We start from the raw sequence: 20,208 nt of genomic DNA, 5'->3' as shown, positions 1-20,208 counted from the left end.
CAAATCTATGTCGAGAGATCCTGTCGATTTGTCGATAGCGGTCAATACCTCTCGTGGATATGTGCAATGTTTAAAGAAATCAAGACTAACAGTTAACGAGAGGAGACGCACAGATGAATAAAAATCAATAAGCACGGGGTCATTATACGTGAGAATCACAGGGCGCAGTACGCGACGGAGCGATACAGATTCATTGATGGCTGCCGCTGGTATAATACTAGAATTTATTTATGATGTCGCAGAATTTCAGAGACAGGCGCGCAACTTTTACATATACCTGCATGCGTATGTACGCGCGTACGCATGCATTATACGTTTAAGTATATTGTCACGTGGTAGTGACGGTCAAGGACACAGTAGCAAAACTGTGAATTACGAAATTAACTCTTTAGTGGGCGAACCTGCGCCCACAAAAGCAAGTTACAGTAAAACACAACGACAGCGGCGAACGCACTTCGGGGATCGTCGAAAATCTGATCTGCGGGTCAAGCGCGTCGGCTTTTATACAAGAGCCATCGAAGTTTCCGGAGTAATCACTGGTGCCCGCGTGTCCTTGGCCGGTGAAAAGAGGTCACCGGTGAAAGATAAACAAGTACATGTGTCAATATATACAGACGACAACTTGAAGTGAATATTGTGTTGATGTTACCTATCGCTGTTTTTGTATACACATTCTGTTGAAATTCATGTTATACGAAACTGTCTCTGTTGACTGAGCGATGAGCGTATGTGAATGGGTGTTGATACTCTGTCAATCATTCGTGACTTTTTTATGAGCCTTCTAAAAAAAAAAAACAAATGTCCGTTCTTTCCCTCCTTTTTGTTCTTGTCTGAATAAACAATGAATCTCTTCGTTTTCTTCTAGAAGGCTGCCCCGAGCGCGTGACAGCACGCTTTTCTTTTTCAATGTGTGTTTGGCGAGCGCGCGACAGACCATACCCATACCACCTTCGCAACGCAGGGAACTCGGGGAAGGCCATGACGAACACTGACTCTGCGGCGTCGCGAAAGGGAGCAGCATCGGCGCCCGGCCTCGGACATGTCGCCAAAGTCGAACTCGGCGAGACGGCCGAGGTCAAGGTTCGCTGCCTGTCGCGTTTAAGAGAGCTCATCGCCGGTGAGTAGCTCCGGACCTATTTCACACCTGAAAGGTTTCTCTTGAATTGCTTTTAGAATGCCCGCTCAGTCTTGTCATACGCTCGGGTCCATTAAATTACATCGAAGTCCCTAGGCGTTGGCCACCGCTTATGCGCCGCTGGTGACAACCTCCTCAAGTCAACAGAGCTCCTTTACTGGCTTTGTATTATGCCTAAGTAGACCACCTATGGAGCGCTGTCATAGGGAAGAAGACCTCATGGCAACTCCTTGACCTTGGGAGCTTCTTGCATTGTGCACTATGCAAACGAAGCTGCAGAATTTATTTCCATCGTGTTTATAAGGCTGCTTTTGCATAGCATGCGCGAAGCGTGACAACTTAAGCAGAATACAGCGAAAATGTATGTTACCCTTGGTGTTCGAAGATGTGAATATCTCGGAAGGTCTCACTGACAGGACCCACACCATCCTACGGCCCTAGTAAAGCTACATACTTTAAAGCAAATTAGGTACGATGAGCATGCACTCAGGACCCTTGCCTATTGATTGTGGAAGGCTGTAGGGTCTCTTTTGTCTCTTGTGAAATCGCAGTAACAGTAGAAAGTGTCTTACTGCATTGTTCCTACTAATTTCTGTATTTTGATGCTGCTAAATATGCTGGTTACTCTTAGTTTTCTTTTTGTTATTTGTTTCTCTCGCTGACCTGACATGTCTTATTGCCCTGGGGACCAGTGGTTTTACTGCTTAGCTGGAATTTCTGCAGAACTATGTAGAGTCACGATACCAAAATGTGACGATTGCCAAAGAAGCCCTGATAATACACATGAATGACTGCTATCTGAGGCAAAGAATGTTCAGTACAGAAAATAAGAGGGCCGTTCTTTTTCAACTATTTACTAGAGAGGTTAAGGAATAGGAAATCCGAAGTTAGGGGACACAAACAACCTGGCGTACAAGAGTACACGAACAATAGAAACAATAGAACCATTAAATAATTTGGGTTCTGCGTGCGCGCGTTGCCACTGACGTTATCTTGATACGCTAAGCCCGCGTAAGTACCCGATTTCTAAAGCTTCTTTTTTTGTCATTTCGTGCAGGGGACAAGTCACTGCTTTGTCCAACGGACGACAGATTTCTGGTCAAGTTTCTGCGGGCCCGCAAGTACAGCGAGGAAGCGGCTTTCAAGAACATCCAGAAGTACTTCCGCGTTAAGCAAACGTCGGGAGACTTCTTCAAGAACCTCTCTCCGTACACGGTGCCTCTCGGCGCAGTGTTGCCTGACCATAGGCTCATGATGGTGTCCAAGAGGAAGGACCCCGAGGGAAGAAGAGTGGCCGTTATAAAGCTTGGTGAGACGTCTCTTCCTCCCCAAACTCGCTTGCAGAAGGCCCAGGGGCCGGGATAAATAATTCTATTGCAATAGTCCTTTTCGCGTTTGGTCAGTGGTCTGGGCAGCGCTACGCGTACATTATGATCGGCATCAGCAGTTCCTGAGCGGTGGGTGGTAAGAAAGAAATAGAAATGAGTGAAACGAACCACTGTACGTCATTACTGCGGCCCTGACCTGTATAATATTTAACGATACATTTCACTGGATGGGCTCCAAGTATTTTAATCCACTTAGATATGCGTATGGTCCTGCGCAGCGGGTCATTTTATTAATGACACAAAAGAAAAAAAAGAAATTAAAAGCGAACGAATGGGCATAGTAGGTCCGATCATCAGCGATAAAGAGACAGCAAAAACAGCGACTTGTTTATAGCGTTCAACGCTTATTCGCTGCATACAAGCAGTATGTCTGCGTTTCAAATCAGGTTGTAGAGAGAGAGAGAGAGAGAGAGAGAGAGAGAGAGAAGAGGTGAGAAAGGTAGGGAGGTTAACCAGAAGATAGATATCCATTTTGCTACCCTGCATAGGGGAAGGAGTAAGGGGAGACAGAAAGATCTTAAAAGCTGCAGACACATGAAAAGAGTGAGAGAGGGAAACGATTGGAAACGCACGCACGCACGCACGCACGCACGCACGCACGCACACACACACACACACACACACACACACACACACACACACACACACACACACACACACACACACACACACACACACACACACACACACACACACACACACACACACACACACACACACACACACACACACACACACACACACACACACACACACACACACACACACACGCGGGAACGCAGGAGAGTCACAGTCGTTCAAGCAGGTCGCTTGGCCGAAGAAATCTCAGTAGCGCCTTCATCGCCCTCTGGTGGGAAGGTCGCATCAGCCGGCACTCTAAGATTGTGTGCTCAGAAATCGGCCGGTCATCGAGGCGTGCTAACGCCGTCACGATCGAGCGACTGTCTCTGGAAGCTGTATAGCGAGTACAATAACAGAGGATATGTTCGATTGTTTCCTCGTTGCCGCAACTATCACAGGTAGCACTTCAAGTCATTCTGATGCGGCAAGCAAATGCATTCGTGAAAGACACTCCTACTTGTCTCGATTCGGGATAGTCCAGATGGAATGCGTAGTCGGGGGGATGCATTCGAGTATGTCAGTAAGCTGGTGTGTTCGACATGAATCGTGTGGCATCACGCGCTTGTATGCGAAGCTTTGCTGCTGCGTCAGTTCTTGATAGGGGGAGGAGTTCCTTCACGGCATCTTCGTGAGCCCTCCTAGCAGCCTCATTGGCGTTTTCCTTGCCCTAGGTGCCGCAGTGGCCTGGGAGCCACTGAAAAGTGATTTCATATCCTTTCTCTGCTAGCTGGTGATATAGTTGCCTTATTTCTAGCACAAGTTGGTCTTGTGGTCCACGAAGTAGAGCGGATAGCAAACAATGCAGAACTGCCTTCGAGTCGGTGAATATGCTCCATCTTCCAGGTAGGTCTTCGTGGATCACGTGAAGGTTGCAAATATCTGAGTAAGCAGTACAAGAGACCAGTTAGAAACTAAATAGCCTTTCTCATTACCCTTCATCTTTTGTGTGACCATCCTCACTGTGAGGCATAGAGGCAACTGCTTTACATTGCATTAGCACTGGTTGCGTATTGTGCACAGAACATATCGAAGTGCTTACTACGCCACTCGTCGGCGCACCGGGGCCTTTGAATTGAATGCACTGTTGCGTTATTGAGGTCAAGTGAGCCAGAGTGGTTTCCATTGGGCGCGTGACATTCTAATTGCGCAAGCATATGTTCCTTTTCTATCGTCGTTTTAACTCTCCTCCCCTTTCCCCTCAGCACGGTAGCCAATCAGATGCCCTTCCCGTTAAACCATTTAGATTTTTTTCACATTATATTTCCTCTCCATCGCATATCTTATCGGAACAGGGCCTTGCTATCACTTCTGATAGCAAGGCCCTGTCGGACGAGCACATATTTTGGTACCCCGTTATTTCCAGGTTCATGGAACACCGGCGTGTGCTCGGTAACCGACCTCATGAGGTCAGCGCTGGTGATGGCAGAGTGGGCACTGTTGGATGAAGAAACGCAGGTTCGGGGAGTCGTGTGCGTGTTCGACCTCAAGAATCTGCGCATAATGCACATGGCCCATTTCACGCCGGGATTCGTCAAGAAGACGGCTCACATTATGCAGGTATATAGAAGGCGAGTGCCGTGCGCAATTGCAGAAAACCGAATGGAAACGCTTTGAGCAACAGCAGTTTGTTGGAACCTGTAGGAAACCGTCCAAGCCCTGTAGGAGAGTTATCAGACGCTGTTGATGGTGCGACTGTCGTACGACAATGTGACGATTCTCAGACGCATATCTCGCACCTTTATCTTCGACAGTTTGAACGATACGATTAGCTCACATGCTGGTTTGTGCGAACAGTGTGCAGCAGCCGCATATACTCCTGCACGTCTACGTACTCGGTATCTCCACTAGACGAGAAGCTCTTGAATAAAGTATAATCAGATATACCACGACATGAGAATAGATCAGGCGTGCCAAGGAAATATGCAAACATCACAATGCTCTCGATTCCAGCGCTCATTTTCGCCCCTATTATTGCTCCACTAACTACGAAACTAGCGTTGACGTTTTTCTGCGTCACGTACGTTACACCGTTCGCACGACGTGCATGTAAGTGTGCCTCATTGCATTCAAAGTGCCTCGTTTTACACATATTAGTAAATTACTAGTGCACATCGGTGTTTCACCAAGTCGCCATGAAAGGAATTATACTGTGCCGAGAATCGGTGCCCAAGAGCGAATTGGGAACTTGAAACTTCCTTGTCATTTTCATTCCAGGATTGTTACCCGGTACGCATTAAAGCAATCTACGTGATCAATAATCCCCCTGCGTACGAAATTGTCTTCGCTGCTGTCAAACCTTTTCTGAAGTCGAAGCTTCTACAACGGGTGAGTTGTTAAACGCTCGCTGTAGCGTGATTTCTTCTTTTTTGCGCAACCAATTTTTTTTTTTCGTAGCAAGCACGTGTTGTGACATATATCAGTCACGTTTACTTTGGGAAAACCTGCAGGGTGGAGGCTGCTTCATAAAAAAAGAACGTTGAAACCAATCTATATGTTACACAAAGATAGGCCCATACACCAGTATGTCACATAATCTTACCCATAACCCACGCACACTCGTTCCTCGCGAAGAAAACTGCTCGTTTGAAGAGAAGGAAGATAACCAGACTTCAGTGATTCCTCTGGCTCGAAATTCATTTACTGCGACAGCAGCAGGATTTCACAGTGGATATCGTCACCTTGTCAAAGACTTCTATGCAATGCACACAACGTCATTATCCTTCGGCAGAGTATTGCCTGTTGTGGGCTCCAAAATACATGCGCAGACGCCGCAACTCTCGCAGTCTGTGCAGGCATGACAGAAAACACGGCACGACAGGAAATGGGGTGGACACGGAACAAGCGTCGCTATCAACAGTCTTTTTTGCCAAAACATCGTCATGAAATATATTCAGGGTGTTTCAGCGAACACCTTAAACACTTTTAAAACTTGCCTGCGGCAGGTAGCACAATTCTAGTCCATGAGCTGGTCTACTCGAAGAGGCGGACATTACTTGAACAAAATATCGGTATTGCATAACCGACTAATCAGAAAAAATGCACTTATTGCCTTTTTAAATAATTACCTCATGGCGCATATTGCAATTTACATATTCTAGCGAGTGAGACGTGAAATGAATTGTGTGGATGACACCATTTACGAAATATGCGCCGTCAAACTTATGGAAAAATTCCCTGTCGTTCCACTTACTAAGTAATGCTCCAGCTCTTCGAGTGGACCAGCTCATGGACTAGAATTGCCTTAGCTGCCAGAAGCAATTTAAAACAACAACAAAATTTGGTTAGTTTTCGTTGAAACACTCGATATACAAGTTACACGCGTGCGCAGATGCGTTAATGATAATAGAAAAAAAACTAATGACCTGGTAGCCGCATATCAAATAGCCAGACCTTTCAATTTTTCAGTTTCCAATAACGTAAATTGTTGGGCAAATTGCGCACGCGAACTGTGCGCCCTGCCCAAGGCAAAAAAAAAAAGAAGAAGTTCTGCATAAAATGTGAGATATTTTTGTATTATTTGTTTCTGACACGCTCGCCGACCGATAGCGCTCAAAAGCCGAGCGGAGGCTTCTATGAAGTGCCGTTCTTATGACTAAAGACAAGGTGGAGTTAGTCGAGCTTAAATTTTCAAGGCGTGTCAGCACTGTGGCACATTCCTATATCTAGCGTCGTCTGCTTTTCCACCTACTTTTGCCCGCGCGTTTAGACATACTAGAGATTCCATATATTTGATTACCGTCGAAATACTGTAAACAGCATTTGACAGTACGCAGTGAAATCTAAACAGCGGCGCTCCGCTACGGATTGTTTTATTTTATCGCACTGAAACCTTACAATTGCGCCGACTTTGTAATATACTTCCCTAGAACATGACTTCATAAACGAAAAGTGGGGAATCTCCCCATTGTACCTGCAATGCGTGCAAGAATATCAGGTAAACGTGGGACCTGGCACTACGCGCTACAATGTTTTGATGCCTTCTTAACTCTCTGCATTCTTTGCACATTCGGGTTTCATCGTCCCTGACCAATTACCACTGCTGATCCGTCCCGTACTTACCTTCATATTTTACCGCGAATGCCACATTCTAGTAAATGCCTGATTTAGTCACCCTGCTGCTGGATCACAGTATTATATGCTTCGCAGCGACTACCTAAGTTCTTCATAACGTCATCGACCGGCTTCCGTAATACGTTCTTCGAGCGCTTGACGACAAAAATGAATAGATTGGCCTACAGAGCGTGCGTCCGACCGAGCATGGCGCGCTGTGCACAAGCATTGAATTTATTACAGTGCAGAGACGGTCAGCACAACTTACAGTGCTGCAGTTCATCATTAGAGATAGGGCAGAGCGCGCAGACAAGCTGTGTTAAGTGTAAAGCAACCACGCAACAAAACCATCGCAAGCTATTCATGCATCGACGGCGTGGGCATGCATGCACACTGATAACTATGGCACACGATTCGAGTAGCGATACACTTTTTAAGCGTAGTTCTGACGGCCTGCGACGCTACACCTCCTTCCGCTCGATCTCGCGGCGCATGGTATACTAAAATAGACCAGTGCACTGGAGGCAAACTAGAAGATTTACGGGGTTTAAAAAGTCGAGCCGGGGAGGTCAACGAACTGCGTCAAGCAGCCTTCCTGTTGCGAGCGCGCGTGCAGTGCGGTGTTCCACAGGTGACGTCACGTGTTTTACAGGACGCCACTCGAGCTTCTCGGGGCGGATACTCGTACGTAGACATAGCGCTAAGCACGTAAAGATTTAAACTAAGGGAAAGTTGAAATAATAGCCTGGAGTGACTTCTCCAGGAGGAGCAGGCACGCGTGAGAGCAGCTGCGAAAAAAGACTGACTTCAAAACTCAACCTCACCGAGCGTGCGACGTCACTTTACCTCAAATTCACTCAAGAGGTTGAGGTCAACACTGCTGACCTTACTCACGGAATTTCTGCCACTCGGTGACCTCACCTCAACCTCAACTCACTTTGCGCGGTGTAGGTCAAATTGAGGTTTAGTTCGGCCTCCTGAAGTGGGAACCTCTTGATGTCGCCCACCTTTGATCGCGAGTTCAATGAAATCTCTCTGACTTCTAGCACACATTCTCGTCTCCCAATGTTCACTCATACAAATTTCGCAACATTAACGTTTTTGGGGGTGACGCAGAAGCGTCTCGTCACTGCGGACCGGTGGCTATTTACTCTGCTGCTGGACACGAGATCCCGGGTTCGACTCCCGGTCGCGGCGCACCTCATTCGATGGGGCGGAGTGCAAAAAAAAAACGCCCGTGAACTTAGATTTAGGAGCACCTTACATAAACCCTGCGAGTAGAAGGTAATCCATAGCCCAGAACTACGACGTGTGTCGTATCTCATAGCCCCCATGGTGCGCCAACACCGTCAGTTAGCAGTCTCATTGCTACGAAGAGCTCCAAGGAAACCTTGCTGTTTAAGGAAATGCAGAAGTACTGAGCTTAAAGATACGTTTTTGATGGACAGGGCGAGCTAAGCGAGAAAGTTAGTTTATACAGTCAACCAAATGTTGTAGTTATTTTTCTATTGTCACTGTAACTTTGTTGTTGCTCAATACGTTCACATGTATTTATCTGCTCATTCATTGCTATCGTCCCCTCAGTATGCTACGTGTACTTGTTTGTTACGCTGCACAATACTCTGGATTGATTTGCGCTTGTTTCTTCTTTCTGTAAGGTGAGTAGACCTCACGTGCTTACTCGAACCGTTCGCCTTGGCTTACCGCAACGCTCTTCGTACTATGAACTGAAATTCGGTAAAGAATTAGGAAAACAAGAACTGTGCAGAAACCATGGATGATGATTGCCATTGTAAGTGATCAGCCCCCTCCCCCCTCCCCACTCTATCCCCGCCCCTCCCGCCGCCCTCGCCCGAGTGCCCGTGCCCTGTTCCTTGGCGAATTTCCTCGCCTTCCCTCCCCCAAGTCCGACTTGACGTCGTACCACCGACCTACCACGAAAACGGCCGCAAGAGCCAGAGAAAGCTACTCGCTTTAAAACCAGTCAGCTACACAGAAGTCGGAACAGCTAATGCTGTACGGAATTATTAATGTTGCAGCACAATAAACTAGCTATATCCGGCACTCTTGATTCGCGTTCGTCAACAGTAAACGGTCGCAGTGTCAATCAACAAACTAAAGAAAGAAAAAAAAAACGTGAATACAGAATTGAATACTATTGGCAGCAACGCTACATAGTGTTATGAACATTTTCTTTGTCGGTGCCCACCAGTGTTGCCGAAGACTTTAGTCGGGAAAGACCTGCTGGTAATGCGCTGGCAAGAAATTGTCGAAATACATACATCAGGTTCAAATTTATTTATTTATTTATTTATTTATTTAAATAAATCAGGTTCAAAGATTATGAAGGTACTTTGCGGAGTTCCGCAGGGGAGTATATTAGGTCTCTTATTGTTTATGTTTTATATTAATGATGTGGTACGTAAAAAAATTTTAGTGCGGAGTATATTACATATGCCGATGACACCAGCATTTTATTTTCTGGTAATAACATACGTAACCTTAACCTTGTACCGTGTCAGTGCATAACCTGTACTGACACGGTAAAAAACTAGCATTATGGTCGTTAGTTAACGGTATGGAAATTATTGAGAGCAAATCAAAAGCTATTATTTTTAGGCCGAACAACAAATAAATCCCTCCATAATGTAGATATCGTTTTAAACGGTCGTAGCATTGAACTTATTGATCATTTTAAGTGCCTAGGGCTGGCGTACGTTTTCTGCAAGCATGTCCTGTGATAGCCATGTAAATCTCCCAATCCAAAAGATTGCTCGCATAAGAGGAATAGTCGATTGCTTCAAACAGCTTCTCTCGACACTGGTGAAATTACTTGTCTATAATTCTTTGTTTTAGTCTCACTCAACCTGCTGTGTACTAGTCTGTGGTAACGCGACGTTTTCTAACCTGCAAAGAATACATACATAAGGCAAAACATGTTCATTCGACATGCATATATAACCCTTTTTGGGGCACCTACTTATCAGTGCTCGTATCGTTAGAATCCACCATTTGTGCCATTATAGATTGAGTGTGCGATTTAAATTTGAAATTAAAGGAAACTTAGAGTTTTTGACAGCAATTTGTTGTTTAGAGAGAGAAAAAAATAAAAACAAGGTTATGAGACAAGCAGAGGCGGAATATGGATGAGTACGAACCGCGCACTTAAAACTCGGGAATGCTGCGCGTGTTCTATACGCTGCCATATCTTCTCAGTCACTGTGAATCTATTAATTTCGATTTGTTTTCTTGTGCTTCAAGCAAACTTTGCTTGAAACCTGTAAACGCGAGAGTATAATTTATTGGTATAATTACTTTCTGCATTGTGATTATATTTGCCATCTTGTTACTTTAACGATGTGACCTTTAGTTATTTGTTTATTTTGATTTAATGTATAATTATTTGTGTGCTGCTGTGAACCCTTGTAATGGGTGCAGCGGGCTCGCCAAGCTGCCGAATGGCACCCTTCATTCGCAGCTCCTGTCTGTTTGTGAAATAAACAAAATAAAGTTGATTGATTGATTGATTAATTGATTGATTGATAGGCCAATAAGTAATTAACCGACCATTAATTAATTAATTCATTCATTCATTGAAAGAACTACTGATGCTTTATGTTGCAAGTGGCTTGGATCAGTGACAAAATTTGTCCATATATTGAGTGTTTCGTTTCTATTCTACACCGATGGAGCAGAACTATTTTTCCGACTTGAATTTTGTTCGCACGTGTCATCTGGTGCATTACCGATGAGTAGAAACCACATAATGTCTAAGACGTCGTGCCGGCGATATGGATGTTTATGTTATGGTTAGAAGCAAGACAGACTTCTAAGTCGATCACAAACAAGTTATTTTAAGAAAAATAAATATCGCCTGATTTTATTTCAGATCTACTTTGTGGGCGGAGACCTGCAAAAGCTTCACGGTGTACTTCCAGCTGACGTCATACCCGTGGAATATGGCGGCACGCACGAAGACTTCGACTACTACAGGCTAGAAAAGGACGTGAAGAGCTCTCACAGCTATTTCGAGCACATCAGCCGATTCGGTTACCGCACAGACAGCCTGAAGTAGCCATTGAACTGAGTCATAAGCAATACGAGTTGTTTGTTATGAAGGCATCACGTTCCTTGTGGTCAAGGCTCGTTAAAATGAGCTTGCTTAGCTTAATATCTCCAGTAGCGTAAGCGACATTAGCTCACGTTATACGCGGTGATACGTTTTAAGTTTTCCAGAATCTTTAAATCTCGGCAGTCGCAGATGGAACAATTCTAGTCCTTGGATTGCATTATTCCGAGAGGCGGGCATTACTTGCTCGAAAAATCGAAACACATATTCAACTAATTAGAAAAAATTCACCAATCAACTTCTTAAATTACTTTACAGACGTGTTACGATTTACTAATTGTAGCCTGTACGTTTGCAAGGCGCATTCACTCGGAATGAATTTACAGAATGACACCAGTTTAGAGATACGCCCCATCAAGCTCGGCGTAGAAATGCACCGTTGTTCAACTTAAATTTTTAACAAAACGATCATTTATGCATTGAAGTACGAAAGTAACTGGAACGCCCACGTATTTCGTCCGACACTTCGAAAACTGGTGTCAACCAGGTGATTCATTTCGGCTGAATACTTTAACTACCTCACCGGCTACAATTCATAAATTGCGATATGTTCGGTGAAGTAGATAAATACGTAGTTAGTGAATTTTCGTTAATGAGTTGAACATATGTGCTTCCATTTCTCGTGCTAGTAATGCGCGCCTCTTCGCATAATCCAGCTCAAGGATAAGAATTATGTTACCTACCGCAGGCCATTTTGAAAATTGCCGGAATCTTAAATATGACCACCCCGCACGTGGATTGCAATACAGCGACCTTTTTGGGTGCAATAGCGCAATGAAGGCTTGTCTTTGCTGTGTCCTTTTCATTTGCTTATTTGCCAATACTTTCCTCAGTAAAACCTAAGTAAAAGTATTTTTCCTAAGTAAAATATTTAAATTTTCTTTCTTTATAATCTTTGTGTTTTCCTGCGTAAAATGGTAGCGCTACTTGTTGCGCCGACTGGAGTAGCCAACTTTCTGTCTATGCCGACTGTAACTGTAGTGTTCTATAGACATAATATTACATCACAGTATTCATACGTGGTCGTAAGGCATTGTCATATATATCCCCCACAGCAGGGGCGTAGCCGGGGAGTGGGGGGGGGCTTATGGGGCTTAAGCCCTCCCCCCTCTTCCCCCGCGGTAATATTTTCGTGCTGTCCCGCACCGCCGATCCAAACAGCCCTCGGCGCCGGAAATCATTCTGAATTTTGTCTAGGATGTCTTTTTCCGAACAGTGTGAACAGTGTGAACAGCGCGAACAGTGTGAACTCGGGCTGGATTTTGTGGCAACGGCCATGCACCTGGAGTCACATAACGCAAGGAGGCCCATCCGAGCACAAAGCTTCAAGGGCGCTTTGATGGCGAGCGGACTCGTCGCGGCCTCTCGCGAAGGCTTCGGCATCTACAGAGCGCATGAATTTCAATTCCGAAATTTTATGGGTATCAAGTTCTCATAAACTTTTGATGCGAAAGGTGCATTGAAATTTACAAAGTCTTGCTTTAGATCTTTAATTCCAGAACTTTGTGCGTTTAATGTTGTTATAAACATTTGACGTCAAAGGCGCGTTGACTTTTCTAAAGTCTTACATCGAAACATACAACGAAACAACCGAAATGAACACACTATCAGAGAAGTTCACAAAGGACGCAGCGAGGTCCGATGAGACGAAGCGTTGTGGTGATTCATCTGTGCCCTCATTTCACAGAAAAGAATGTGAATTTTTTTTTTCACCTGCACCAGAGCATCCACGTCAGACACTAAAGCCAGCAAAGGTGTCTACGTTTCTATTTTTTTTCTACTTTGAATTTTATTCGCGAGAATACATTAAGACTCTTCAATTTTCTTGGTCTCGCTACCCGCGGGCTGCAGAGCAAGCTATAGAGCGCATGCGTTTTTCTCGTGTTGCCCCGACCACCGCGCGGCGCATTTCGGTGCGCGTTCGTTTTTCTCTGGCCGAGTGCATTTCGGCCTGACAGAGTTTTGAATGCTTTCTGGCTAGCAGACGAGAAAAAGAAACAATGGTCGCTCGCCCCCATCATTGTGGGGACTCGACGGATTGCAACCCGTTCGCTGGAGCGCAACCTCTCCGGAAAGTCTTGTCTCGCCGGTGTAGGATGCCGAGCAGTATGCGTATGGTTCTCTGTGGACCAAGCGTCTCACGGTTTCTTCGATGTTCCTTCGGTAGCCACATTCAGTGCTCAAAGTAGGCATTCGATTGTGGCCAACATGCTTTCCTTTGCGTTCTTTTTTTCTTCATTTTGGTGCCCCTCCCCATATAAAAAAAAATAAAAAAATCATTTGCTGCGCAGCGAATCGTCGCATGGTGAAAGTTCGATTTTGTTACTTATTCTTTGGCGGAAAGGAAAGTAATGGGCCACGGGACGCTTCACTTGCCGGATACTCTTATTATGTTATTGCGATAGCAATTATATGGACACTCCAGGCCCACTCGTGCCGTCGCCGTCGCCCTCATATTCCGTATAAAGTCCAAGGGCGACAACATCGTGACCACGCGCCGCATGCTGTATGTGCGGGTGAAAGCGTAGGGGGAGAGGGTGGCATGTGTGAGCCGACGATGGTGGCTGTGCGCGAGGAAGAAAAGTGGGGAGGAAGCACGCCGCCTTCCGTAGCGCGCGATACATCAAGGGCAGTGGAGGGAGGCGGGGGGCTTGGGATTCTGTGATCTGTGACTGCGCAACATATTTGTTTGCCCTGTTTGACGCATTATATACAGTAACCTTTTCTTAGCATATTTATTGGAGACTTTTACGTATATTTAAATATGTTGTGGCGATGTTTTGTGTATACGTGCAGTGAACTTTGTTTTCAGTAACGATTGTTTGCCCTTTACCAAGCTGTATCTTCGCATTTGTATATTATATTATGTCTTCGCATTTATATTGTACAAGAGCGAGTCAAATGAAAGTGAGCCAACCCACTCCGCGCAATAATGGTTCGATCCTTTATCTGCGAGGCATGCGCGTAGCACACGGACATCTCTGATTTACCGAAGTGTACGGTGGTGTGAGGATAAATGTTCTTTAATGCGCTCATACACTGGGATGAACATGGTTGCGTGACATTATGAATGCTGCAAAAGTTGAACACCCTGGTGTCGTGAGGTTTTTGACAGCTGAAGGTGGTTTCCCAAAAAGAAATTAGTCACCGCATGGCTGCCGTGTACGGCGAACATTGCGTATCATTGGCCACTGTGAAGCGTTGGAGCAAACGGTTCAACGAAGGACGTGAAAGTTGCAAAGGCCATCCAAGACCGGGTCAAAGCCATCGTGCAATCACGCCCGACACAATTGCAAAGGTACATGAGCTGATTAGACAAGAACGGAGGATAAGTTTCGATGAGCTGGCAGGGCGCGTGAACATCAGTCATGGTTCGGTTCACACCATAAATCATGAACATCTCGGTTATCGGCACTTTTGTGCGCAATGGCATGCCCAAGATTTTGAACCGCGGCCAGAAGACGGAGAGGTTCGGCGCTACCTTGAGTCATCTGATTCGGTATCACAATGAGGGTGACGACTTCTTGTCTGCAATTGTGACCGGGGACGAATCATGGTGTCACTACTACAAGCCTGACACATGACGGCAAAGCTTAAAGTAGAAACATTCGGACTCACCACCACCAAAGAATGCAAATAAGGCCGTCATTTTCTCCGGAAAGGTGCTGTTGACTTCTTTTTTTCGATCATCAGGGGCCATTGCTGATCGAATTTGCTAAACCTGGAGAGACTATCAATCGTTTCCGATATTGTGAAATGCTCGATCGGCTGTATGTCTCAATCAAGAACCAACGACGTGGAAAATTGACAAATGGGGTCATCTTGCTCCACGACAACGCCCGTTCCCACGTCACTGATGTGGTTAATACAAAAGTGGCAAAGTTCAAGTGGGAAACGCTGCAACATCCGCCATACAGCCCAGACCTCTCACCCTGCGACTTCCACATTTTGGGCCATTGAAAAAACAGCTGAAGGGAACCAGATTCATATCGGACGATGACGTGAAAGTGTCAGTTAAACTTTTAGAAGCAGCAACCCAAGGAGTTTTATGAGACGGGAATCACGCGAATCGCTGTGACAAATGTCTAAACTCACATGGAGACTACTTTTAAATAACGTACCCCGTTTGTCATATATTCGCATTTGCTCACTTTCATTTGACTCGCCCTTGTATATTTTGCAGAACACCTGCTTTTTATATATGCTCCCTGTTCCGACTATAATTTTGGTGCAAGTACATTACACAACCGGTGATAGCTGCTCCTGCGCAATACACTGGAACAAAAGAGAGCGTCATTGGGATTTTTCCCTTGCCGTTGCATGTGTACAAAAATGTAAACAAGTTTCTTGAATGACAAAGCTTCGCTAAAATATTTGTCCTCAACTTGTTCATTTCATGGCCTTTACATTTTTCATATCAGCGGCATGCACTGCTTTGCTGGTTTCGAACTGATACAGTTGTAAAATTCATGTGATATTTTCTTTACTTATTCAATAGACAAAAAACAAGGAAGCATTGATATCAGTTTTTCGAATAAAAACAGGAACAGCGCCACACAGGACGAGCAAGTAAACAGGACAGAGCGCTGACTAGCAACCAAATGCTTTATTTGGAGAAGCGGCATATAAAGACATCATGAATGTGACAAAGAACATAAGAAGGAGGATAACAAGAATAACCGTCAGTCAAGAAGATAATCAAGTTCTTTTGTTGAGAGCGTCAGGGACGCAGAACTGACGCACGCGTCGCCACTTTTGAACATGCAAAATGCTTCAATGATTTCCCGCGCACGCTTTTCACTATATCTGCCAATTATTTCGCAATTCTTAAAGATCGGGATGCAACCACACGTGTTACAGATGACTGTGCGGGTTTCCTTTTAGTGAAGAGGCATACTCGCGCAGGCGATCATTAATGCACCTCCCCGTTTGCCCGATATAGGAATGTTTACGATCAAGCGGCATTTTATAGACGACCTGCGTTTTACAGTCAATAAAGCCGCGAACATGATTCTTATAGCAGCGTTTGCGCACGACAGTATCCTCCCTATTAACTATTTTGCACAACCCGCTCAGTTTATTAAGGGCATTGCACACCACCCTCACTCCTGCCTTGGCCGCAATCTTCAAAGGAATGACGGCAAGCCTAGATCTCGAAGGCGATGACTGCATAGTTTGCTTCCCGGCGTTCTTTAACTCTTTTACAAGGCCACCAGTAACACCACACAACACGCTGGTCGGGTAGCCTGTTGATGTTAGTCTATTGACTTGCGCTGAAAAGCTCTGTTCAACAGTGCTCGCACGAGCGCTTCAGAGCAGCTCGCAAACATGCTTTAGCGATGCCTCCTTACGCTCTCAACAAAAAAACTTGATTATCTTCTTCACTGACGGTTATACTTCTGATCGTCCTTTTTATGTTCTTTGTCACATTCATGATGTCTTTATATGCTGCTTCTGCAAATAAAGCATTTGGTTGCTAGTCAGCGCTCTGTCCTGCTTGCTCGCTCGTCCTGTGTTGCGCTGTTCCTGTTTTTTAGATGAACCAACCAGCCCCATTGAACACACTGATGTCAGTTACTTCGGGCGCAGGTTTCGGGACATACGAGTATATTCTTTTATGAAAAAATACACATTTTATTTGTCTTGACAGTGCGTAGCGTTCAAGAATTCGTTTGCAGCATTTGTGGCAATGGCACTGCAGTTATTATTCACCTGCTTGATCCCTTGACAAATTGTATAAGCCCGAGTTGCAACGTGAGTCCCCCTCCGAACAAAATTTCTGGCTACGCCACTGCGCCACAGGACTCCATGTGTACCTACCGAGCGGGTCGTGTCACCCGTTACAGGTGGACGGACAGACAGACAGATTTTCGAGGGAAGTAGCCCTATAACGCTTACGTACTAACTGTACTACTACATGTTAATACGAGCATGCGGTGGTCGCCCCTAAAGAATGCCTGGGGTTCAAAGCACACTTCTAAATTTTCGAGGCTCCAGGGACATTCCTTGTTCGGCCACTCTTAGCACTCGGAATTAAATCATGGCGGCACCACTGCGAAGGCATGCACGCCGTAGTCGCGCCGCATTGCTGCAAAATGGTGTACACGGCAGGTTCCTAATCAACGGAAGTATACTGCTCAAGCCCACGACGCTGAGTTTGAGAATCGGTGGCAAAGTGGTTGCATTTTCAGTCGACCCTATGAGCAGCGCGACTGGGCGAACCCAAGGCACTAACTATCCCGACATTTTTTCCTGGTTGTTTTGTAGAATAAGGAAATATGGCTGGCTGTCTGGTCGTCGCTCCGTAGACTACATTATTTCTCCACCGTCACCCACCCGGCAGCAACCCGTCTCTACAGATCGGCATCTATAGCCGGTATCTAGAGCTTGAACTTCTTTTCGACTTCCTGTAAAGGGACGCTAGCCGTAATCACGCTGATCGCTGGGTCACAATGCCCATTAAACTACCATAGATTCAATAAGTACCCGATCATCGAAGGAAAGAGATTGAAATACATTAAAAGAAGTAAATTGGAACAAGTTTTGAAGAGAACGGCTTCTGCAATCGGATAAATACGGGGATATGCGTGGTAAGTATATACATGTGGAACGTTTGGTAATGCACTGCTGCGCTTGATGTCTGCAGTACTCTATGGGGTAGGAGTCAACCAGCAGGCACGCTGGAAAGCCATGTTGCGTGCTGAAATCAAGAATTGGATGGGAACGCATCTGGCCGGGAATATACGTGACAACAGTTAAAAGCGGACACCAACCACGAAAGTTTATAAATGTGAAAGAGGTTTCGGCTCTCGCACGGGAGTCTTGTTCATAATTTTGAACAAGGCTCCTGTATGAACTTTCTTGGTGGGTGTACGCTTTTAACTGTTCTCATGCTGAGTGTTGCACCGTAAAGCAGCCGCTTTACACGACGGTGCGAAGGTGAATGAAGCGGCGCAATGCGATAACAGCTTTCTGCCGGGAGCCGTTTCGTTTGGCGCCGCTCGTTGCATAATACTAGCGATACGAATAATCAATGTAAAGAGTAGCTCTGCGATACTCGAGTGATTTTCCATGCAGTTTTCCTTCTCCCTGCACAGTGTTGTCCTTATAATTTCAGAAACGCGGTTATGTAACAACGAAAAGAACAGTTAGTTTTTGCCAAACGGAAGGCGATGCTTTGCTTTCTTTTGTCTGCGTTCAAAGCCGCTTATCTTTTCCCTCTTTATGCAACAACATGGCGCAACGACTTTGGATTGTGCCACGTGACTTTGGATTGTGCCGCAGACGACAAGATCCCGGTCAGCTACCTCCAAGCGCGGAAGCACCACGAGGAAGTGCCGCGAGGAGCGTCCAGAAATACCCTCGCGGAAAGCAAAAGCTCACAGCGGTGGACCGAGTCTCTCTGCAGTGGCATTGTTACTTTGGCCTAACACGCGGAAGTCCGGAAGCGGTGCTGGTCGTTTCACCGACAAGCTGACCTGTTCAAAGCTGAAAAATACAAGCATTGGCGGTAATGCGAAAAATGCACTGTACAACGCACACCGAAAAGCAATCGTTCTTCGCCGTCACTGCTTCCCAGCGTTATTCGTTCTGGACTCTAAACTCGCTTGGGTGTGTCTGCAGTTGTCGTTGTCTGGTAACGCTTTCAATAGATGAGTGTTCGACCCGGTACATGCCCACTGACAGCTGTTCGTGAGTTGAGTGCAAGTGTACATAACCGTAAACATCCCCACATGCGCTTTAGTATAGGCGGCGACTTAAGGGCTCGTTGCGAGCTCCTCCCAGGTCTTCATACTCCGAAATATAGTTGCCGATAGACACCGATATTGAAAGAAGTTTGCCTCCACCGTGACGTTACGCAAATAAGCGAACGCAACTGGGCTATGCGAATTCCCTTCGAGATATAGTATTTGCCACAGTATTCTTAGGTTGTCACCGCCTATATAGTTCGCATATGTTTAACGGTCGAGTATTACGCGTGTGCTTGCATCAATGCGTGAACTTGATTGATTTACCAGGCCTAACATACCAAAGAAACAGTGAGATATATTGAACGGCTGCTGGATAAGTTTGACCGCCTGGAGTGATGTTTACGCACGCCCAAGCCTGAGTGCACAATATATTTTGGATCCTGCCGCCCATGAACTGCTGCCGCTGCGTCCGGGGATCGAACCCGCTACTTAACCGTGCTTAGCCGCAGAATGCCATAGCTACTTGAACTATCACGGCGTGCCGGTGGGCACGCGCTTTGTAACTGTTAAGCGCCGACGAAGACAGAAAGGACGCCCAAGCATGAATTATCAGTTCGCGTCGCACAACCCACCTAATTTTGTCAGAATCGTCATTATAGCGCACTGCTGAAAACACTGTTGAGGTAAACGAAGTGAACCAACGAAGCGGGAGATGATGATTCACAAGTCTTGTTGCCATAGAGTTTGCGCAAGCTATTGATGTAATTGCGTCGTACTTTGGGCAAAACCGAGAAATCGTGTAGTTTGCGTATTAGTGTATCGCGTAATATGCAGCGGAAATTCCGAGCGACAGATCGACTTGAAGAACTGGTGATCGACGTGAAGAATATTGACGTAAAGGTTGTAGAAAGCAGGACGTTATTAGTTAAATAAAATACATTATAACCTGCAAACGCCACTCACCGGACACAAGTTGATTTCAACATATAGCTGCGCAGACATGTATTTTTATTACAAATCATTCTTATCTTTTCCACAAGAAAACAAAATCTGCACAGCAGCAACAAGCGTGTCCGGTGAGCGCGAGCTGCAAACAGGTCCTGAAACCACTGCGCAGAGGCAACGGACTCTAGCATGAATGAATGAATGAATGAATGAATGAATTATGGGGTTTTATGTGCCGAAACCACGACT

General features: G+C 45.6%; 1 protein-coding gene across 1 annotated transcript; it reads left to right on the top strand.

Annotated features, from left to right (window-relative positions):
- The first annotated feature begins 944 nt into the window (after positions 1-944).
- LOC142579373 (alpha-tocopherol transfer protein-like) lies at positions 945-11,442 on the top strand. The gene is made up of 5 exons (XM_075689489.1): positions 945-1,117; positions 2,193-2,444; positions 4,508-4,701; positions 5,359-5,469; positions 11,084-11,442. The coding sequence occupies exons 1-5, from the start codon at positions 979-981 to the stop codon at positions 11,267-11,269; spliced, it is 882 nt and encodes a 293-aa protein (XP_075545604.1). The 5' UTR covers positions 945-978; the 3' UTR covers positions 11,270-11,442.
- The last annotated feature ends 8,766 nt before the right edge of the window (positions 11,443-20,208 follow it).

This window comes from Dermacentor variabilis, chromosome 4, assembly GCF_050947875.1.
Source record: "Dermacentor variabilis isolate Ectoservices chromosome 4, ASM5094787v1, whole genome shotgun sequence".
Classification (NCBI taxonomy): domain Eukaryota; kingdom Metazoa; phylum Arthropoda; class Arachnida; order Ixodida; family Ixodidae; genus Dermacentor; species Dermacentor variabilis.
The sequence above is the reverse complement of the archived record's forward strand: the minus strand, read 5'-3'. Positions and strand labels throughout refer to the sequence as shown.